This window comes from Ascaphus truei, chromosome 8 (assembly GCF_040206685.1).
Source record: "Ascaphus truei isolate aAscTru1 chromosome 8, aAscTru1.hap1, whole genome shotgun sequence".
Taxonomy (NCBI): domain Eukaryota; kingdom Metazoa; phylum Chordata; class Amphibia; order Anura; family Ascaphidae; genus Ascaphus; species Ascaphus truei.
The window spans coordinates 40,420,529-40,444,555 of NC_134490.1; the positions used below are offsets into that span (position 1 = coordinate 40,420,529).

The 24,027-nt window shown below is 42.3% G+C and overlaps 1 protein-coding gene across 6 annotated transcripts in view; it reads right to left on the bottom strand.

Moving 5' to 3' along the window:
• Nucleotides 1–436: 436 nt before the first annotated feature.
• Nucleotides 437–24,027, bottom strand: part of ACSBG2 (acyl-CoA synthetase bubblegum family member 2) — a 46,117-nt gene continuing 22,526 nt past the window's right edge. For all 6 annotated transcript variants that reach the window (XM_075611602.1, XM_075611604.1, XM_075611603.1 and 3 more), the window contains 12 exons: nucleotides 22,474–22,730; nucleotides 19,378–19,466; nucleotides 12,976–13,096; nucleotides 11,136–11,216; nucleotides 8,809–8,958; nucleotides 8,130–8,306; nucleotides 7,452–7,633; nucleotides 6,903–7,136; nucleotides 5,669–5,886; nucleotides 2,362–2,501; nucleotides 1,799–2,045; nucleotides 437–1,440 (listed from right to left, as the gene is read on the bottom strand). In XM_075611602.1, the coding sequence (XP_075467717.1) occupies nucleotides 1,325–1,440; nucleotides 1,799–2,045; nucleotides 2,362–2,501; nucleotides 5,669–5,886; nucleotides 6,903–7,136; nucleotides 7,452–7,633; nucleotides 8,130–8,306; nucleotides 8,809–8,958; nucleotides 11,136–11,216; nucleotides 12,976–13,096; nucleotides 19,378–19,466; nucleotides 22,474–22,730 (2,012 nt within the window). In that variant the 3' untranslated portion in view covers nucleotides 437–1,324. The remainder of the gene's footprint in view (nucleotides 1,441–1,798; nucleotides 2,046–2,361; nucleotides 2,502–5,668; nucleotides 5,887–6,902; nucleotides 7,137–7,451; nucleotides 7,634–8,129; nucleotides 8,307–8,808; nucleotides 8,959–11,135; nucleotides 11,217–12,975; nucleotides 13,097–19,377; nucleotides 19,467–22,473; nucleotides 22,731–24,027) is intronic.

The window sequence follows — 24,027 nt, forward strand, 5'->3', positions numbered from 1 at the left end:
AAACACACACCCATAAATTCAAACGGTTTGTACATCAAAACTAGGATATCAACCAATTGTAGATCTCCCCTCACCAATGTCCAGACTAGTAACGTCAATATTGACGTCGGCCAGGTGCTCCATAGCAGCCGCCTGGAAGCAGACCAAAGCCCCCTCTAGAGCTACTGTCACTAGAAGAATCAATGAAGTTATGACGATGGAGAAATTGACCGCCTTGCTCCAAAAGAAAATACCCCAATTCCTGAACACCTGGGACCCCTGGCTAGCAAAATAAGCTCAAGTGAGCCGAGTCGCGGAGGCAGGAGCGCGCCACCCCCCCTTTCCCCCCCCCCCCGGAGCCCGGGGGAGGAGAGGATGGTACTGAGTCCCGTGGTCGACTCCCCCTCCCTACCCTTGGGTCCCCCCCCTCCCCCCCTATACCCCTGTATGTCTATTTCCCCTCCCCCTTATATCCCCCCACCTAAGAAAATGGAAAATGTTATATGGACACTCTCAGATTGTAAAAAGCATCACTGTCATGGGACCATGACACTCTTGTATGTTCTGCATTATTTGATTGTACCCAATAAAAAAATTGTTACAAAAAAAAAAACTAGGATATCAAAAGTACTGCCATGAAATTAAAAAAAGGCTTACTTCCTCCCTGTGTTGTGGCTGAACGTACGCTTGATGGAAAGTTTTCCTGCCATAGATCTGTTGGTACGTGGGACTAAATAGGGTCAGAATTCTGTGATCTCATTAATATGAGCTGAAAGTAATGCTACTTTTAAGTTATGTTCCTTCATATCAATTAAACATGTCCTATCTTGATTATTCGCCTACGAAGGGGTTAAAGATGCAGCAATTATATATAAAGAATGCTGCACCGATTCCAAAGCAGCAGAGATGAGCTCGGTTTGAGTTGGGAAACTGTAAAGAGCCGTTAAAAAAAAAAAAAAATAAAAGTTGACACCAATATGGAAAAGTGGGACTGCACCTTTAAACCCACCGATCAGGCTTTGATCCTAACCCCTCACGAGGCACTTATTACACAAATCGGAATCAGAACTTCTAGAAATATTCCTGCTTTCTCCTTACCACTGCAAAGACTAGCAGTGAATACAATAAATAGCATTGCACGCCCTTGAAATGACATTGAGCAATGGAAACATGAAGCACCGTCCATACATGAAACGTATACAAAAATAAATTCAAAAAGGTGTTTTTTCTTTGCGTACACTCGATCTTTGGGGTCAAGAGGTCCCTAGCCATCAGCACAGGGGTGCAGATAACCGAAAACCAAAGAGGGCGATGTCTTACTGCCATCTGAGAACACACGTCGCTACTAAAGTGGGATTGCATTTTCGGGGGCAGTAGGGGTGGCTGCATCCTGGTAAAAGCTGTTGATTTGGTCTTTGTACATCTTGGACACTACAGGGCGCTTCAATTTCATGGTGGGGCCTTTTGGGGAAAGAGACAAAAATGAACAAATTGAAAAAAAAAAAAACATCGTCAGAAATACATATTTGGTATGCCCTCCAAGTGGGTAAATTGTGTGTAAATGTATGGGGTTATGTGCGTGTTCAGGCCATCCATGGCTCTATGCGATTTGAGTGGTCAAGGAGATGTGCAATGCGCTTGTGTGGCAGCGTGCATAATGGACAATCCACGGGTCTGTGCTTGTGTGTGACAGACCATGTGTTTGTATGTAGAGATCTGTTCTAAACAGCTGCAATAAATTCATGGATACAGCATTTCAGGCCTGTACACAATACATAGTAGGGAGCTGGGATTGTTGGCCTCTCCTCTCTGTGCTCACCCAGCTCTTCTCCTGGGATGGAGAAATCCCGCTCCAGGATGAGCCACTTCTGGACCTTCTGTGCATTTGAGGTGGACCGCTCATTCACCGCATTCACCCCCTCCTGGATGGCTGCATAGACTGCATGGTCTTTGCTCCCAACGATGTCAGACACTCGGGTGGCCTTGCTGCCAAACCTGTGGCAGAACTCTATGGCCTCTGGGGTCAGTTCATCTTCCGGCTCCCCCGAGTCTGCGTTCACGTTGCACTGAAAAGGTGGGTACAAAAACAAACAATCAGGGCAAACCGATGTAACTCATATTCCTCTATATAATCGCTCCCCAAGTCCCTCTACTGCTCCATATAACTGTTCTCTATTCACCCTCTCCAACTTCTCTTATTGGTCCATATAAATCACTGCCTAAAATGCCCCCTACTACTCCACATAAGCCATTCCCAAATTGTTCTCTGATCAACCTCATATACAGACTGTAATATATGTATGCTCCAAACACCTCCCTCACTGTCAGTATATATCTATACAGCAGGTCTGTGGTCAGCCCCTCTGGTATCAGATAGGATACCTTTAGTGTAAGAAGCATGGAAAGGAACTTCATCTTGTCTCCAATCACCATGGCATTGCTGATGATGGGGAGCTGCTCCTTCACCGCATCCTCAATTGGGACAGGGGGAATGTTCTCACCACCCGCTGTGATGATCAGCTCTAAAGAGGAATAAAGCAATATAGGAGTATATAAACAGAATAATCCACTACCAAGTGCATACACCGATTAGCTAGAGGCCTGCAAAGCATTGCAGTTTTACATGTCAAAACATCTGTGTATACACACACACACACACACACACACACACACACACACACACCATGTTATAGGCGTATGGAAGTTTCAGACCAGATTAAAATATGACAGTGTAACACTGCAGCAGGAGATCTGGAGCACAAACAAGTCCAAAATCACGCAAACCGGGAAACCCAGGTAGTGAAAAATATGCAAGGCTTTAATGAGACATAAAATAGTGCCAGTCTCAGAGCAGAGAGCTCTCCCTACCTGCTTAGCTTCCCGACGGACTGGGGGAAGGAATGACCGGAGGTCCACACTACACATACGACCGAGCGCACTCCAGAGCGCAAGACAGTGTAATTTCTCCATAAAATGTCAGACTGCTTCAGTTTTGAAAGAACTTAGACTGGGGGCGGCTTTGAGAGTCTCGGGTAGATTATTCCAGTTGTGTGGTGCACGGTAAGAGAAGGAGGAGCGGCCGGATACTTTGCTGAGCCTTGGGACTATGAACAGTCTCTTGGAGTCAGATCTCAGATAAGTGCTGCATATGGTAGGGGTGAGGAGCTGTTCAAAATAGGTGGGTAGCTTGCCCAGAAATTATTTGAAGGCAAGACAGGAAAGGTGAACTTTGTGCCTGGGCTCAAGTGATGACCAATCTAGTTCTTTGAGCATTTCACAGTGATGTGTGTTGAAGTTACTTTGGAGGACAAAGAAACATATTGAGTTGTAGAGGGTGTCTAGTTTGCCAAGGTGAGTATGAGTGCTGTACCATATACTATGTTCCCATAGTCTATAATTGGCATTAGCATTCACTGTGCGATGTACCTTTCTGACCAGCAAACTTATGGAGGTTTTGTTCCTATAAAGTACATGTAGTTTGGCATAGGTTTTGGATGTCAGGGTATCAATGTGCAAACCAAATTTTAAATGGGGGTAAAACCATATGCCCAGATATTTAAAACTAGTCATGGAGGCTAGGAAGGTATTAGAGTTGGTTTGATATGTAGCGCCTTCATTGGAAGCTTTAGAAATTCGGCCTTGTTCCCAAATACCATTGTTCAGTCATGTCAGTGTTGAAAACTGGATTTTCCAAAACAAACTATTTTTAAGTCTCGAAAAATCGGATTGAAGTTTGTGTCCAAGGTCAGAGGCAAGGGCTGTGTCCAAAGGGCCCACCATGTCCATTGCAATATGGTCAAATGCAACTTCAATAATTGGCATGGGAATTAACTGGGTTCTTAGATGGGGTTTAGGAGCTGCTAATTGACAGTCTGGACATGAGGTGCAGAACCCTTTTACTGCCTTAAACTCCTGGCCAGAATAAATCTCCTCAGGAGTCTCTCTTGTATTTTCTCTGCCTCCAGGTGCCCAAGTAAACTAGTAGAAGCCAAATCTAAAACTTTCCTTGTACAAGAGCTGGGAACCATCAACTGTTTCAGCTCTTGTCCCTCCTCCTTAACCAAGCTGTACAATAAATCATTTTTGAGAATTAAATAATACCGTAGGACGATTTTTTTAAACCTGCTACAATGATCCCACTAACCTCAACCACATTGATACAAGTAATTGTTGATCATAAGCCTGTTCCCTTCCAAAATTACTTTTTGAAATGCCTAGGTCTTCAAAAACTACCTCTTCCTTGACCCCTGCCCTGCTGGTCTACTGGCGTTTCCGGTTGCAGAGTCAAAGCCAGACGCGTCCCTGATACAGCTACACCAAACAGTCCTTATGTCTGATTCATTTAGTAATGCTATCCTTGAGCCTTTAGTATCCCTTTCTTTGTTCTCCATTCGCTCACATTGTGTTTTACGCTTCTTATATTCTTAGAGCACAAAATCAGGATGGGTGAAAAGCACTAAGGATTTGGGCCCAGGGTCGGAGGGTGTGGTTTACTCAGGGGCAGCCGAGCCCAAGCCAAAGCTTCAAAACCTGGAACAGTACAGCCTAGGATAAGGTAATTTTGGTATGACTGCTGTAGTTGCTTGGATGGTCTTACCAGGCAGGCCTAAGTCTACTGGAGCAGTAGCATATTATACTGTGCTCCCATGTACAAGAAGCACCACAACCTTATCTATTTTTGAGTGTGACTTGGCAAGTTCTCATTTTTTCTGAAGGTTTTCTTAGTTTGTGGCAAAAAAATCTGCAAATCACAAGTGACGAGTATTCACGGTTGATATTTATTCCTTTTTCTTTACAATTAAAGGTCAAATAATCTCAAATGTTGCTGTGCAAAGCTTTGCTGACATGTCTTCTGTCACACACCATTGCTAATCCTGATCATGTACTCTAATGGTGGATGTGGCACTAAAGGTTCCTTATAATATCAATGTACGCCTCAACATTTTGACATCTTAATGCATTTAAAACGGCTGTGGTGTAGACCGAATCAAATACTTTTTCATAATCTATCAATCCTAAATGGGGTGGTAGACCCAATTCATTAGTGCGGAAAATAATGTCTTGGATGTGTTCAAAATCAAGGTTCTGTTGTAGCCAATAAGTGAATAAAAGTCTGTTACACAATTGAAAGGAGGCAGATTGGTCAGTATTTCTTAATGTTTCCTTGGTCTCCTCTCTTATGGATGAGGATAACTACAGCATTGCTTCTTAATTCTGTAATTTTGCTGTTCTTCGAGCAGCATGTAAAGAGTTTTGCAAGGATTTTCTCTACTTCCCCAGCTTCTTTAAAAATTCTGTTGTAATGCCATCTTCCATGCGAGCCTTCCTATTCATCATGTATTTTATGTCTCTGCTACTCCTTCTGGAAAGATGCACGGTACATCATTGGTGGTTTCTTCTCACTCTTCATCTACTTAATTATGCCCTGTGTCATCGTATAATTTCTTGTAAAAGTCCTAAACTTTTTTTTTTATCTTCACCATATTGCAGTTTGGGGTCAATAAACACCCTTTATGTTGCTCATACTTTGTCGGGTGCTGATATTTTGAATGCTTTGGTTCTCTTTTCTCCTGGTGTGGACACACACACACACACACACACACACACACACACACACACACACACACACACACACACACACACACACACACACACACACACACACACACACACACACACACAGTGTTACCTTTGATTCTCCCGGTGATGAACAGGAATCCATTGTCATCGTGCTTCCCGAGGTCACCCGAATGCAGCCAGCCCTCCTCGTCCAGGGACTCCTGAGTTTTGTCCTTCATGTTGAGGTATCCCATAAAGATGTGTCTGCCCCAGAACAGGATCTCCCCACTGCCGTCACTGTCCGGCTGGTAAATTTTCGTCCTGCACCCAGAGATCACTTTCCCGCAGCTATATGGGCAGAGGAATGTCATCAATAGACCGGTATTACAGAGAAGATATTTCCCCTCATTTATCTGTTTAACGCCAATGAAAGTTTCAATCCAGCTTTAAAGATTAAGGCCCATATTTACTAAGCAGTGCTACTTCGGAAGATATTTTCCTGCAATGCTTTGTAAACATAAAACCGCATTCAAGTGGATGGCTGCAAGATGTTTTTTAGCATGGAAGGTGTTTTATGGAGTAGCACTTCGTAAATATAGCCCTCAGTTCTTCCTAAGACCAAAGTGAGCCAAGGACCGTGGCATGATTAACAGGTTAAATAAAGATATATTTTTACAAAAATCTTTTTTATGTTCATTGTTTAAACGTTTAATATTTCCAAAAGCTTTGGCAGGTTTCAACAATCCTCCTCTACTGTATTTTGATGAACAGACTGAAAAGTACAGGTATAGGTTTCTGTATTGTTCTTTGTTTCCAAAGGTTTTAGAGCAACACTGTAGCTCATTATTAAGTGGTCTTTTGTTTGCTATTCTAGATCATGGATCCAGTCTGGTACGTGATTGAAAGTTGATACTTATCCAAGCATATACAGTAACCTTATCCAATATAAAAACAAAAAAAAACAAAAAAAGTGTTTGAAAAACACTTTATGGCCCCATTCAAATGGGCGGTGCCGGTCCACAAGACCACTGCCCAGGCCGCCAGATACTGTATTGTTAAGAGGCTGTAATAGGCCATGTCTACTAGGCAGAGTTACACAATAAGCCCCCTATCTGTCCGGAATACACATCGAATGAATGGGACATATTTACCAAGTGTGTTTTTCCGTAACACCTTCCTTGCAGATACAGCTTCAAGTGAATGGGCTGGAAGGTGCCACATTTAGCAAGACATGCTGAAAGGTGTCTTATGGATTAGTGCTGCTGAGTACATATGGCCCAATATGTATCCTTCTGCAATACGTTGAAGGCTTGTCCAGCAGTGTAGGGCAATAAGACAGGCTCTTGTGTAACTTCAGAACGTACCTAGTGATCCTGAAGGCATCAGGCAATGAGATAGTGTGTGGCCCAGAGCTCTCGCTCATCCCGTACAGCTCGTACACAGGGATGTTGAGGCTCAGGAAGAACTCCAAGGTATCCTTTGTGATGGGAGCGGCTCCTGTGTAACACTTGGTGCATCTGTCAAGCCCAAGAGCCTTGCGCACCTTTTTAAACACCAGCTTCTTTGCCACGTGATACTTCATCGGGTGGGAGGAAGCCCTGAGTTGAGGAAGAAACCAGACAATTACTTCATTTTCTTGTCTTGGAAATGCTAGGCGTCTGACAAGACTTTGCTCTGGTTCCTTGAGAAGGTCACCTTATTTCCCTGTGTACCAGACATCATAGAGTAGTGACTACTACATATTCAATTGGTATTCATATGGTACTTTACTCCTTTGCAGTTGAATTGACCTCTCCCCACTATCCCCTGCTGAAGGCTTAATCTCTCTTCCCATATCCCATTATTATAGGCTTGATCTCTTCTAATAATCCCTTACTTTAAGCGTGACCTTTCTTGCTGGACAGCCCCATTACCCATTCATCCTTTTAAGGTTGGTCTGTAGGCCCACTCCCTTGGCCCACGAGGCCACATGGCGTTTAATGGTGGTGGATTTGGCACCCACGGCCTTCATCTTCTCCTGCATCTTCTCCCACACTCTGGGAACACCTAGGAAAGCCGTCGGCCTTACCTCCCGCAAGGTGTTTGCCAAGGAGCCCTGAGAGAGAGAGAGGTCAAGAGCTGTAGTCTTCGGTAGTAATGGTATGTTGGCGGAACCCCTGTTTAGGGTCCCTGTAGGCAATGTTTACATAGCCACGGGTCGACAACATTTCGGCAGCGAGGCTGGCACCGGGGGCCATTTTGTCGCCAAATATTTTAGGAACTGGAAGAGGGTTTAATGTGTTAATACAACTAGAATGGCCTCGTAATAAAATGTGCTCCCCTGAAAGGTGTAGACAAGTACAGTAATTCTGTATTTTAACCAGTAGAGGGGGATATTACACAGACGACACAATGGGTTTAGGTCTCCTTTTGAAGTGAAGGGTGAGAGGGATCCAATATATCGAACCCAATATTGACGGAAAATCAACACTAATGGAAGCATTTTGAGTTAGAGGACTTATAAGGAGTGGTCATAGTGAGGGGTCATAAAGAGCCATAAGAGGGGTTGTATAGGTCAATAGGATGGATAAATGACAGTAGTAGGATGTTACCTTCAGTGCATCTGGCTGTGCAAAGTAAGTGGCCCCTCCGTACTTCATGGTCAGCCAGATGTCTATCATTTGCGCTGCGATGTGGCTGAGTGGTAGGTAGCTGACCACCACCTCCTGCTGGTCCGTGGCTTCTCGGAGGCGGACTGTCTTGCCAGCTGATGCTGCAGTCCACGTCATCTGAAACGGAACAGGAGCTGGGTTTATGCTGTGGTCTCACAAAGGAATTTACCTTGGGAGAATTTTCAGGAGCGGCAACTCCGTGTCTGGTTACTGAACCTTCCTGTGCTTCATGCGTTACTATGAGAGTGTATGCTTATGGTACGAACTAACCCCTTCAGTGCTAGAAGGGTAGGGGAATTCAGTGCAAATTTTGCCTGGCACTGTCAGTTATTTTCGACATACTGACTGAATCTCATAACCCCTTCAGCACCAGAGGACTGCAACGCACTGTGGTTCAGATAATACAAGGTAGATAACTACCAATATTTTATTTTAGACATTGGTTTTATAAACGAATATATAATATTTAACAGTGTTCTTTTTGTAAATAAAAGATTAATCTTTAACATAAGAAAAAATCATTTTGATGTAAACTACAACAGATAATTCAGTTCCTGGAAAAAGGCAGAAACGAGGCACTGCACCAGATGTGAAGGGGTTATCAGTTCTGTTGACTCACGTTATCATGGCTCAGCATGACTCCCTTGGGCTGACCAGTGGTGCCAGAGGTGTAGATCAGCGTGCAGCACTGGTTGGGCTTCTGTGAGGAGATTATCTCATCCAGCTGAGAGTCTAGGACATCCTTCCCCAGCTGCATAAACTCGGACCACTGCAAGCAGAGTAACAGGGGAACAGTGTCAGTCTGTGCCTGGAGAGGAACTTCAGCCATCCTGTTCTATGTACCAATATACTATATAAAATATATGAAGGTCCCGTAGGTGGACATTTTATATCTGCAGTTTGTGTTCTAAATGCAAATAGCTGTATTGAAGTGCCGAGTCGTTCATCACATTTGATCTTTGGGATAACCCCTCCCCACAGATGTAGCAGATGTTATTACCCCGTTATTGCAAGATAACACACTAAAAAGGTGTTGTCTTTAACCATTGTTTTCAACAGCACCACTTTTAAACACACCAGTGTTATGTGTATACACACACACACACGTACGTGTGTGTATACCAGGGACATAACCCTGTCTAAATAAGGCTTCAAAAGCCTCTAGAGGTCGGAGGAATCCAGTAGAGAGTTGGTTAATTGCAGCTAAAGACAATGAACCAGTCTCCACCTGGCTAATCAGACCTGTAGCAAATCCTCCTGTTGGAAACTGCTTAGGCTGAGGACCCGCTGCGAACAGCCACGCGTTGGCCACAAGCCCCTTACCTCCTGTCTGTCTGTGCCCGCTGCCTCCTTCCGATGAGGCTCACTACACGCTGTGACGCGTCAGCTGCCAGGGGATGCAAGAGGATTGCGATCCCGAGCGGTGACGCGTCATGTGGTGCGCTGGTGAGCCTATCGGTGCCGGGAGCTGGAGTGAGCTTCCCCCACCTCCAAAAGATAGGGGGGGGGGGAGGGGAAGTGTTTGTATTGTGCGTAGGGGGGGACCGAGGGGGGGGAAAAAGAGGGTGAGATGACAGACAAACGGACCCTCCGATCAAAGCACGCCCCCCGCTCCAGCTCCCTACAGACCGCAGGTAACGGTCAATTGCCTCTCAGCGCGCCGCCTGCATGCAGTGCAGGCGCGCTGACTGAGGCAGCGAGGGCCTCGGCCTTAGAGAAATTCCTGAGCAGTCACAACTGTGCTGCTAAAGGAGATGATTATCTTGAACGCACAGAAGGACTGTGTGCTGACATCAAGACACCAGGACCCATACCTCTATTCCAGGGCACAGCGGACCCTGAAACTCACCAAAGGCTGGCCCCTCAACGGACACCAACCAGATTCAGAGACTGACACAAAGGTACCTCTTTAGAGTTTGGGGTGATATGTTGGTAAGAGGTTTATCCTCTTAGCCCTGCAGATAGGGACTGGGGAATTGAGTTAGCCCTTACAAAAGGGATAGGCTGTTTGTTTTTGCAGTTTCTGCATTGTTTAAAATGATGGGCTAAATAAAGCCATGGTTTAATTCCCTCCCAAATCTTTCTCCCTGGTTGTACCTCTGCACTGGTTTCTTACAGTGTGCGTGTATATACATCCGCGCGTGTGCGCATATATGTGTGCGTGTGTATATAGGTGTGTATATGCGCGTATGTATACTGTATATTTGTGTGTGTATATGCGAGCGCGAGTATATGCGAGTGCGTGCACATGCGAGTGCGTGCACATGCACGTATGCATATGTGAGTGTGTATATGTTGTGTGTGTGTTTACTCAAAAATTGCTCTAAAACTCCAAGCCACTCAGGAATAGATGGTTTTGAAACCTCTGGCAATAAGACCCCAGCGTAATATTTCACAGTATAGCAAACAATTGGTTGCTTGCCCTCAGGTGAGACTATATTGGGTCCATATTTATATATAGTTAAATGTTTATGTCAAGAACGCCATCGTTGGAAGCACTGCTTCTATACCGATATGCTCTAGGCCAGTGTTTTCCAACCAGGGTTCAGAGGAACCTGGCATCCCTGAAGTGTTCTCTGCAATTTTCTAGTCATTTGAAAATTATATGAAATACAGATGAACTGACAACAATCTCAGACGCGCTGTTAAAAAGAGGGTTGGGGATTTCTCAGAATTTCACTTGGGGTTCCTTAACAAAAAAAAAAACAAAAAAAAGTGTGGAAACCACGACTCATGGCAATCCATGAGCTAGTACAGCCTTTAATAAACCTGCTATTTTAAAGTGCATATATGGATGTATGTGTACTTGGTTTAAGTTTTTTTTATTATGATTTTTTTGGTAACGTGCGCCAGAATAATCTACAGCGCACTGCTGGTCAACGCAGGCAATTTTTTATCGTAAATGTGCACATTTAATGCAAACAGCACAGCTATGAGTGTACGTACCGTGTACAGGTTGGGCCTCTTTTCCTTCAGTTCGTCTTTGTACTGGATAATTGCTTTTAAGTGAGGCAGCTTATCTTGTACCTGAAACAAACAATTTTATATTGGTTTGTCATCAAGCTACATTGTCTCGTGTCCAGTCAGGTGTTTCTGAGAATTGAAGGAATTAAAAAGGTTATTTAACCTTTTTGGTGCCACAGGGGCCCATCTGGCAGCAAAGGAGTTAACTACTCAAACTGCAAAGCATTGTGTTTAACTTGTTCCTTTTAGAAACACTTGCACGCTGCTTTCACAGAAGCAGCTTGTGTGATATTACGATAACCGAGTCCACATCCTGGTAACACAGCCATTTACAGCATGCTATTAGTGACGCCCCAGTCCATATGAGCGGAAACGCACAGACCACAAGCACCACAGCAAAGTGTTATTAGACAAAGAAATCTCATGTTAAAAGTACACTAATCCTGGTTGACCCCCCCCCCCTTTGCCTCCCTATCCCCCCCTCCTTTCCTTCCCCCTTTCTTCTCTCCTCTTTTTCTTGTGGTTCACCAAGTGAACTAGAGGACTTGCCTTATCCTGGTGTAGTCCTACTTTGTTCTATCTCTTTATTATAAAAACAAAAAACCTATGTATTAGGCAAAAGATGTAACATGTTTGTTTAATGTATATCTGCCTAATAACAATATTTGCAAGAAAAAAAAAAAAGTACACGAATCCTATTCTACCATATAACTGCTACCTGTAATTCCCGCTAGTGCTTTATACATCTGTTCTTACATACAGTATGCTCCCTATAACTTTTTATTGCTCAATATAACCTCTCCCCGACTTCTCCTTTTGCTACAGTACAACCACTCCCTATAAAACTCCTTTTACCCCATATAACCGCTCCCTATACCACCTCCCACCTATTACTGCATATAACCTCCTTATAACTCCTAATGCTCCATATAACCACACCAAAGCTCTATAGATCTCTTACTCAAGGGTGGAAACATCCCAGGTGCCTAGAAATGCAAATTTGGCACCTGAGTTGCAGTGCTGACTAACAGGTCACCGCCGCGTCCGGCAAGAGTGCAACCCATCCTACTTTAAGGTCAGGGCAGTGTCTGACAGGTCAGTCAGCACTGCCGTGCTAAGTCTGGCGGGAGTCATGGCTGCATAAAACTTCCCCCTAACTGCCAATAATTACTCCCCAACTCCTATTGCTCAATAACTTCTCCTACTGCCTTTATCACCACTCTACAATTTCTTACCATCTCCTATTTTTTCCATGTAAAGCAGCAGTCATAGTGATACTCCCCCCCCCCTTTTTATAAATGTATTTGAAGCAGTGGGTCTCCGGAGCTGGCCCGCGTAATTTCAGCTCCGGAAATACTTACCTCTGAAGAAAGTGCTGGTATCGCAGCGAAATTTAAATGTTTCACATCACGTGGGCCAATAGGAAGACGCAGAGGATGATGTAAAGGCTTCCTATTGGCCCACACGACGCAGGACATTTTAGCCGCCATATTGATAGCCCGACTAGCCCCGTCTGGGCTGCTACCGGCACCCATCTCAGAAGTATCCAGGGCGTCCCTGGAGCATGAAAGTAACACCGTGCAGCTCCAGAGACCCACTGCTTGAAATCCATTTAAAAAGTTTTTTTTTTTTAAATGTTGCCAGCACGGCTGCATTGAAGGCTTCGGAGTAGATAGGTATATTTTTACGTTTCTATGCCTTTTTAAGCATCTTAATGTTGAGACACAGGGCTGCAATGACTTGGCTTCAGAATAACAGATATAAATTACCAGTGTTTATTCAGATATCTTCATTTCATTTCCTTTTGCTGGCCAGTACCAACCTGAAGGATTTTCTGCAGTTGTTTGTGATTCTCCACCACAAGGATGTTGGCCTCGCAGTTCTCTGCAACGTAATGACAAGCCTCGGCGGAGTTGGTGGAATAGATACCCACGGCAAGGCCTCTTTAAAAAATAAAATAAAAGACACCATGACATTACTACATGTGTATAGACAGAGTGGAGAGCGAGTGTTCTAGACCAGAAGTTCTAGGTTCAAAAGGTAGTGTAGGGGACTGCCACCCCGCATAAATCAACTGCTTACTAAACTATACAAGTGATTTTCCCTACACAAATGACATATTAAATAGTGCTAAAAAGGATAGTACCAGCACCCCAACTCTATTCATGACAGTAGCTAGAGTTCTCCCTCCCAATCCCCATTCCCCGCTTATCAATTAAAAATGATGGCAACAGTCCCCAAAAAGTGAGTTCTCACTCATTTGAGTGCTGTGTATAAATAAGTCCATTTCTATTCTCTTTTGCTCCATTTAATTTGAATGTGACCTGGTAATTATTGTTCTTTGTGAACCCAAGTGATTTGTATCGGCGCTAAGTGTCACCCTTCAATAATTAAAGTGTAGATAAATATACACACAGTGAATGGGTGTTTAACCAGAAAATACTTCTCAACCTTCACAGGAATTTGTAACGATTCCTTACAGAAACAGGCTTGGTCAAAAGGGGAGGAAGGGAGCGGTACAGTCAGGAACACACCAAAAAATAAAAAGATAAACACAATAATTGTGCAGTATATTTTGAATATACTGCACAATTATTGTGTTTATCTTTTTATTTTTTGGTGTGTTCCTGACTGTACCGCTCCCTTCCTCCCCTTTGGACCAAGCCAATTATTGTTCTTTCCCATTAGCTCTGTAAACTAATTATGCTGCCATCATTAGCCAACCAAAACCTCAAAAAGGGAGAGATTCTGTCTGAACAATCTCCCTGCAACCTTTTCCAAACAGTTATCACAAAAGAGAAGCTAAAGACTGTAAAAACCCTCCAAAGCATTCAGTTACAATGGAGACATTAAAATGTTAAAATAATTATTTAAAAATACTTAACTTGTTTGATTTGTAAAAAAAGAGACACCCACAGGGAGGAGGGAGAGAAAAGTCCATTAAAGCTGCAGTTCAAGCTGCTGTTTTTTTAAAAAAAATACACATATATTTTTCCCCATTCAATATGTGCATCAATAGAATCTGCACACTGACAAGTGATTAGCTAAGCTGCAGATCGATCTGTTCTGCTGTAATCGATCGCTCGGTTATAAGATAGACAGTACGTAGAGGGAAAGCAGTGATACTGCGTGGTTACAGAGAAAGTGAAAATAAAACTTTAATCAGTATGCTCATAAAAGAAACGAGTATATAATAAATTAATGAGAATAGTGGTCGTAGCAATAAGTGTTACTATAGTCAGTAACTAGGGTGCAACAATAAAAACAATTACTATAGTCCGGTAGAAGGACAGCAGCCCCACTTGCAAAAAAAGTGCCAGGTGGGTTTTTCTCGGTCTATGCCGTAATGGCCGCCAAACTGCCTATGCTACAGGTGATGGAGGTCAGACAGGTCTCATAACGCTTATGTGGAGAGCAGGGTACCTAGCCACTTAGATAGACAATTAAAGATCATGGTTTTTAAGGCCATATCTAATCAAATCGTATTGATTGCCTGAATGGTAAGGAGACCACCCCTCTCAAACAACATCACTGGCTTAATCCAAAACAGGGGACTGATGTATGGTAGCCAAGAAGAGAAATTGTATTAAAATATAAATCGCTCTCGTTTGTTCAACCAGTAGTCACAGCAGTCAGTGATGTCTTAGCAACACAGACTGATTAATAGTCAGCAAACCAAAATGAGGAAATGTTGTATGGCAATCAGGGAAAGAACAAAACGGAAGTGTACTATCAATGTGTATCTCTTTCTTACTTGTGCAACCTGCAGTCACACCTATTGAATTGCTGTTTAGCAACTAAAGATAATAGATCAGTGGAGAGATCCTTTTGGCTGCTAAACGGCATTATCCAGGAACAGAACCTCTTCAAATCAGGGGAAAGGGGAAGAGAGGAATAGACCCTATGCTATAAGTAACCTGTATCAATCGAGGGGCCGTCGGGGCAGGCGACAGGGTCAATGCAGGGGAAAACACCGGCATGTACTGCCTCCTTGGCGGACTCCGCGTTGACTAGTGACGTCAGCGGGTCCAATACGACACGTACGTTTCGCATGTTAGGACACGCTTTGTCAAGAGGAGGAGGATCTCACAAAGTGCTCCTAAAGTAACCTCCCTGGCACTTTCCAGGATTAACCCCTCGAGGGCTGGTAACCGTGATCATTGATATGCACTGATAGTTTGTCAGGTGTGCAGGGCGCCAGCTAATCAGTGTGACGGTGAAGGGGTAACCTGGCCATCAATAAAGGTATTATGCCCGGCTGGTTAACTCTGAACTATATTTGTGGGTTTAGAGTGTCAGCTCTTGGACCCATTGGTTGTACATGAAATGTACGCGATTGTGCAACAATAAAAAATGTGTGTTTTACCTTTCCAGGAGTGCTAACCAGTGGAGATTCACAGGCTATGAGTTTCAGGGGTTTTTTGCAGAAAAAGTGTTGTCATTGTGTCTAGGTAGACGGGGCCCAGACTTGCTGGCCACCCCAAAAATGTATCCAGGAATCAAGTCAGACTCCCGGGGACATATAGGCACAGACCTCTGCTCAAAATCCTCCCTTGAAAACAGTTACACGACTCACTGCCAAGTTCCCTGCTTCAGCACAGACCAGAAAGGTAAAGGGGGCATAGGGATGTGAGGTGTCCCTGACAGTCAATAGGTCCCTAGGTTAAGGGGGATATTCATTTAATGCCCAGGTCACCCAGAACCGGTATAGTAGTTCTGGGGAGTACGCCAATCAGCTACAAGATTGTGAGGGGACTTTTAAAAGTCCAGTCCTAAGTTTATTGTATAGAGTGTGGGGAATATGGCTAGTAAGAAATACTATACTGCTTCTTATTCTATTTCCCATAACCCACAGACATAGGATATTTTTAAAGTGTATATTTTATTAAACTGTGTGTTTTAAAACATATGCTTGTTCACAGAAATAAGCTGGGACTTTCAGAACTAATGCTCTGACAGGCCCGTGGGCTACCAAGTGGTGCCAGGACATCTGGGGATGAAAGCCCAGAGGATGTCCAAGGTGTGAAGACCATCTGGACAGGAGGGTAGGATTCAATTATCCACATCCTCAGATCAATGGACGCCCTTTGAATTTCCATTTGCCCCTCCCCCGCAGACTGCCAGGGCCTGTCACCGTGGGTGGCATTGAGGGATTTCCCATGCCCCTTGATTCATTCAGATTTCCAGGTAACCCTGTGCGTCCTACCACCCATGCTCTGATCCGCTGCCGAGGAATTTCTCAGGCTTTTTTATTGGGAAATATTAATTTGGGAATGAAACACCAGAGGTATTATAAACCGCTGCGCAACTCAGATTCAGTTTCTAAGTTCTCTCTAAAGTTCTCTAAGGTTCTCAAAGTTTTCTAAGATTCTAAGCAGCAAGTGAATTCCAGCCATTTGGAGAGAGGTTAAATGTGGTGTTTGGAGCTGCAGGTTGATTTCAGTTCCAAGACTTTTTAGGGTTAGCTTTGGATAAACCCCTCCACATAGGAAAGTATAGTTTTTTCAACCCCAATTCCCAAGTAAGTGTGTTTTCTCTTGTCTATTGTAACACACTATGTATACGTCTGTTTCAATGGAATAAATGTCAATTTGTTTTACTTCTTGGTTTTGCTCAGCGATATGATCCCGGTATAAAAAGGTGTAATTGCCTGGTCTCCCGTGACAAGAACATACAGGTGGATGTACAGGATTAAAAAAACATGGCACTGAAGGTACTAAATACAAGCTAAAAACAGAAAATACAATAGGTTATAGTAGAAGCCAGATTAATTGATCAGAACACCCCAGAGGGGCAGTTGGTAAATGGTACTTTGCACCAACATCCCATAAAAAGGGGCCATCTAGATAAATGGGGAAAAGATAAAGCCCTCATTCAATCCATGTGGGGTGAGTGTAGCTAGCAAATCCCCCTTCATTCCCTTTAAAGCAGTCTCTTGTCCCAATCCCCTTTACGTGGACCTAATGGGACAAGTTCTATTCCACAAAACTTAAGGATGCTGGTATCGTTGTTATGCATACCTATTATGTGCCTCGCTATTGGGGTATCAAGGCTGTTCCTGATCGAATCGAGATGTTCCAAAATCCTGGTCTTGAGTGGTCTGTGGGTTTTACCCACATACACACGAGATCAAGTAAATAACGCCTGTGGTTTGGCAGTTGATAAAACACTGAATGTCAGTAAGACTGTAAAGTTTTTGGTGGTGATCACAGGATGTACAGGCCTTACATCTTCCACCATGGTAAGAACCAGTGGTTTAATTTAGAAACAATGAATTTTTTGGTTGTGAACCAGCCTCTCGGAGATTGGATGTTCTTCTATGTACAGACTATGTTATCTATCCATTTCAAAATCACTACATACCTCAGTGTCATTCCTAAGGGCCTTTTAACCCATTTACAGCTATATTGATAGCAACTATTGTGACTCCCTGGTGGTTGTGCATTGCTTGATTTGTTTAAGAATTGTGTCAAGCACCCACATTCAACCTACCAGTGCAATTAGTTCACCTTGGTCCTAAAAATAAGTCTCCTTTATCTTACAGAATCTGAGTCTAGTACATCCAGATCTTTCTCTCTAGTGCCAGACACCGTGATTACCACATGCACCTGAATCTTATCTACCCCCCTTCATACCAGATTCATATAATCTTACTTGGTCCTTATCTTATCTGACCATCTACCTTATCATTGTATTGCCTAATCTCAAACATGAAGTGCTTACAAGGGGAAATTGACACACACCCTTTTTAAAAAGGAGGTGCAGCCTGCGTTTAACAGGGGGCCCTTGTGGCAGAATACAGAATGAACCAAAGATATATTGGTCAATCCTTGGCGATGTGCCATATGCCAAGTTTGACATGTAGAGATGTACAGATGTAGTCACCATTATTATCCCTGCCAACGCAAAATACTATAAGAAATGATACATGGAAATAATTCATGCATTAAGGAGAACGCATGTTGTCAACAGCACTTGCGGTAAAAACACGGTAGTGTTAACGCATCAACCAGAATAACCTTCAATTTGAGGGATTATGAAACCATTTCTTGTTTATGCTGAAAACAGACATAAAATAGCCCTGGCATCTCACATTCTACCCATTCTTAGATAAAATGACTCATGGAATTTGCCCAACAATAAAAACTATCCAAGGCCAAACATTGGATAAGACTGGAATTTTTCTGGCAAAACAAGAGTTTTCTGGGTGGTGGCCAGCTGTCATAAAATTTGTAAAAGTGCTAGCTTCTCATAGGACCTAAGTGAACTAATGTCAGCGGCTTAAATATTTAAAATGGAGGCAACACGTAAATGTATTTTAGTAAGCAAACTATTTAGAGGGTTTTTAAGATCTTTACGTAATCCTTTCTTTCTGTGAGAAGACCCTTTAACTGTTTATATAGTAGATGAGGTTGAAAAAAAAAAAAAAAGAAAGACATACGCCCATCAAGTTCAACCTATGCTAAATTTCAACAGATACTTTAGTCTATATCCCTACTTAAAGTATATTGATCAAGATGAAGGACAACAAAACATCCCAGTGAAATATCATAAAATTACATCTCAAAGGGGGAAAATAAATTCCTTCCCGACTCCAAGAATTAGCAATCAGATTACTCCCTGGATTAACATTCTTCCCATGTTTACTTATTTGGTATATCCCTGTATACCTTTCCTTTCTAAAAAGATGTCCAACATTTTTTGAACAAATCTATTGTATCTGCCATCACAGTCTCCATGGGATACAAATTCCACATTTTACCTGCCCTTACTGTAAAGAACCCTTTCCTTTGTTGCCTGTGAAATCTCCTTTCCTCCAACCTTAAGGAATGACATTGTTTCCTTTGTACTGCCCTTGGGATGAATAGTTCTTTTGAAAGCTCCTTGAACTGTCCCCGAATATATATATTTGTATATAATTATTATATTCCCTCTTAGACACCTCTTTTCTAAGGTAAATACATCTAATTTAGCTAGCCTCTCCTCATAAAATCAGATGAAGTAGTGGAAAAAAAGGAAAATGTGTTTATTTAATCCATAAAACACAAGATAGTCTGACATTTTGGTTCCCTGAAGGTCCCGAAACATCTGGATATCTTGTGTTTTAAGGATTAAATAAACAAATGTTCCCCTTTTTACTATTTATATTGTCAGTGCTGGCACTTAAACACCTTGTTGTCCACCTACAACGAAACACACACACACCACACACATTTGTACTTACCCTGCGAGAATGGCTCCCACGTCAGCAATGAACCACTCTGCTGAATTAAATCCCAGGATGCCGACGCCATGGTAACGCTCCAGACCCAGCTGAAAAGGAGAAGCAGTGTTACTGATTATATCAGAGTTAAGCTGCCCGACTGTGTGAAGTGTATGTAGGGACAGCAAAGGCAGCTTTGGAGCTAAATAGCGTATTGGCGTAAATCTGAATTCGACTCTCAATATCAGATCAAAGGACTTGGCCTTCATATGTGTGCAGTAAATCACCAACATGGGGAGTTGTAATATATATCGCACTAGGAGGAGTTATAGGGAGCACTCACATGGAACAATAAGAGAAATTATACGGAGCTGTTATTTGGGGTAATAAGAAGTTTTATAGATAGGAGAGGTTAGTGAGGAGTTACATCGTAAAGGAGGTTGAAAAAATAAATAAATGACATACGACCATCAAGTTCAACCTATGCTAAATTTAGACCGCTACTATTATCCTATATTTGTACTTACAGTATATTGATCCAGAGGAAGGCAAACAAAAAACCCCAGCGAAATATCATCTAATGATATCTCATAAGGGGAAAAATAAAGTCCTTCCTCACTCCATATTATTGGCAATCAGATTACTCCCTGGATGAACATCTTTCCCATGTATACTTATTTGGTATATCCCTGTATACCTTTCCTTTCTAAAAAGATGTCCAACCTTTTTTTGAACAAATTTATTGTATCTGCCATCACAGTCTCCATTGGTAATGAATTCCACATTTTAACTGCCCTTACTGTAAGGAACCCTTTCCTTTGTTGCTGGTGAAATCTCCTATCCTCCAACATTAAGGGATGACCCTGTGTCCTTTGTACTGCCCTTGGGATGAATTATTATTTTGAAAGCACCTTGTATTGTCCCCGAATATATTTGTATATAGTTATATTCCATCTTAGACACCTCTTTACTAATGTAAACAAATCTAATTTAGCTAGCCTCTCATAAATCAGATTATCCATCCCCTTTATTAATTTGGTGGCTCTTCTCTGCAACTTATTCTAGCTCCATAAGGTATTTTCTATGGAGCGGTGACCAAATTTGTACTCCATATTCAACATGTGGCCTTACGAATGCTTTATAAAAAGGGACATAATTATGTTTACTTAGTCTTCCATTGCTTGTTTAATGCAAGATAAGATCTTATTTACCATTGTAGCTACTGTATGACTTTAGGCACTATTACTAAGCCTGCTGTCTAGAAGCACGCCTAAATCCTCCTCCATCAAGGATTCTCCTAATTTAATTAGCAAATTGCCTGTTTATTCTCGTTTTCCCAATGCATAATCTTACATTTATTTGTATTAAACATCAGCCATTTATTTGCCCAAGTTTCCAGTCTATCCAAGTCCTTCTGGAGAGAAAATCCATCCTGCTCTAGTTCTACTACCTTACACAAAAAGATAGAGACTTTGCTCTCTATGCCAACCTCAAGGTCATTAATAAACAGGTTAAAATCAAGCCTCACAACTTTACCTGAAAAAGTTGAATTTATTACAACTCTCTGTGTTCTATCCTTCAACCAGTTTCCAATCCAGATGCAAATATTTTTACAGAGTACAATTTGCTTTATTTTTTTTACACCAACCTCGTGTAGAACCGTATCAAAAGCCTTTGCAAAAATCTAAGTAGACCACATCAACTGCATTACCCTGGTCTAAATTCCTACTTACCACCTCAAAGGTTAGTTTGGCACGACCAATCCTTCATAAATCTATACTGAGTCTTACTAATACATTTTGTTTTCCATTAGGTATTCCTGAATATTATCCAGTACTAAACATTCAAGTAGCTTCCCCACTATTGATGTTAGGCTTACAGGTCTGTAATCCCCCAGTTGTGATCTAGCGCCCTTTTTAAATATAGGCACCACATCTGCTTTACGCCAATCTTGTGCTACAGAGCCTGTGAAAATGGAGTCCTTGAATATTAAATGTAATGCTTTGGCTATTAACGACTTTAACTCCTTAAGAACTCTTGGGTGTATGCCATCAGGGGGCTTATTTACTTTAATATTATCAAGCCGCTTATGCACTTCTCCCTCATTAATATAAAGGTTGTGGCTTCCTCCTGCAGGTGAAAAAGAGTATGTGTGGCATTTGTGTGGTGTTAGGATTCACTGATTCCAGTCTGTGGCAATGAGGCAATGTTGGGTTACAGCCTGTGTATGCCTGCATTCAGTTATACAACATATAGCTCCAACGTCATGCTGATCTATTTGTGAAGGTAGTATTTACTACTTGTCTTCCTTGATCACGCTCAATTTGCCACACAGCTCTTGTTCTGTGGGTATTCCACCGTTACCCTCCCTATCAGGGGTTTTGTTTTCTTTTCACCTATCCCCATGGTGACCCTCTGCTATGACAATCTAGCAGTGTGTGGTCACATGAGTATGATCAATGGTATACAAGGGTACAGTATGGTATACATACAGTATGGTGAAATATACCTGCATTTCCTGGTTATTTACCATCTTGGTGACCAGAGTCTGTCCTAAGATAACAATCACGCCATTACATACAGTGATTTCTTAGGGATTAGTATATCCCTTTTTCAGGGGAGGGTACTCTTTAGGGCTACTTACTTGAACTCATGGGAGCCACCTGTGTCTGCCTCTACACTGTAAGGACATTCTTACTAGGTTTGTGTCACATCAAACTGGCATTAGGCATTCACCTGGTTGTACCATTCACACTAGGTACATCACGGTTTATAGCACTTTTTGCATCGATTAGGTTTTAACTTCATTTTGTTTTCTCGTTTCACAATAAACAATTTATTATTTTTATTCTATTGGAGGAAGAGTGCTTGTTAACAGGGATTCTCTCTTTATGTATTTGCTTCCTCCTGCAGCACTACTATTGCAATTGATTCTTCTCTGGTAAATACAGAAGCAAAGACTTTGTTTAATACCTCTGCTTTTTGCATATCTCCAATAATATGCCTGCCCATCTCACACTGAAAGGGTCCTATATTTTCTTTTCTAATTTTTTTATTATTAAAGGTACTATTTATTCAGTTATATCTAATATAGAGGGATAAGAGTTTGTCACATACCTTGAGGAAACCCTTGGCTGCGATTCTGCACTGCTCATAGTACTGTTTGTATGTCACTTTGCTCCACTGATCCCCCTGCTTGGATGCCAACGCTACACAATCCCCGTATTTCTGAATGGTGTCCTGGAATAGCTGGTGAATGGTGACAGGAGGCAGGCTTGCTGTGCCAGAGTCTTCCATCCTTAGCTGCACTGCACTGTTCCTGCGCGTTGTCCATAACTTCACGTCAGAAACAGGCAGGCTGGAGAGAACGGCCCCTGGCGGCACAGACAGGAGACAGTGTGACTAACAGACACTTCAATTGTCAGCGTGTTAACAGTAAATGAAAGGGGTAAAGAACACATGCCAGCGTGCTTAACCAGCTTCAAATAGGGCTCTGCTTTGTTTGTATATATTTAGTGCCATTAATCTACATAGCGCTTCAGAGCAGTAATACACGTGACAAATACAAAAAATAATACAAATAACACGTAATGGGAAGAAGTGCTTCAGACATAAAAGTAACATTTAGGAAAAAGGAGTCCCTGCTCCGAAGAGCTTACAATCTAATTGTTCGGTAGGAAAAACATATAGAAACAGTAGAGGGCGCTCTGTTATGTGCGACTGCAAGGGGCCAAGGTTTATGCATAGAGGTGTAAAGTATCAGCCACGGAGCTACTCATATGCTTCGTTAAGCAGGTGGGTTTTTTAAGTGGGCTTTGCCTGCGCAAACTCCTGCTGAACACACATAGCGCACACAAAAGAAAGCAGTTGCAGCAAATCAAAACCAGTCTCACCCAGTTTACAAATAGACTGTAAAAAAAAAAAAAAAAAAAAAAGAGATTTAAAAATACCTATAGAGGTCAACTTCATAAGCATATCACTACAGTACATGTTTGTTGTAGAGGAAGCTGCAAACTTAAGTCTTCAGCTACAATGCACAACTCTGTTTCTTCATTTATGGACAGGGTTAAATACATTATTGTTATTTATCAGGGAACTGTGCAATTTCCCAATTACTCTTATCACATGCATTTCCCAGCATATCTTTAGTTACACAACCTTCTTAACAGGTAAACTAATAACCCAGTGTGAAGGACGATATCCGCAATAATAGACAAGGAATCTGTCTGCTGTAACATTCACTAACTGAGAAGTGATAACATTCCACAAATCGAATGTTCAGTGGTGGAAGACGAAGACTAGTCTGGCATATTTATGTCTGAAAGGGATCATATGCCAATAAACAATTAGAACGATTCCTGCGCTCCTACCAATTAGGCTAAAATTAAATAATAATTTCATGAAAAAGGGTTATTTTGTTCAACCCTTTGGCCAAAGCATTCATAAGCCTGTATGCCACGACAAGGCATAACCGCATGCAGGTACCTACACTGAATATATGTAATAATTGTCCCATGGACTGATGAAAATGTGTGAAAGCCCTAAAGGGGTTAAATGAAGCATAAGCTTATGTGAGTAGCGCAATTAAAATCTGGCCAAAGCCAGTAGCATAGTTACCTTACTGGAGAGGTAAACGGTGGGTGCACAAATTCCCTGGTGTGAATATAATAA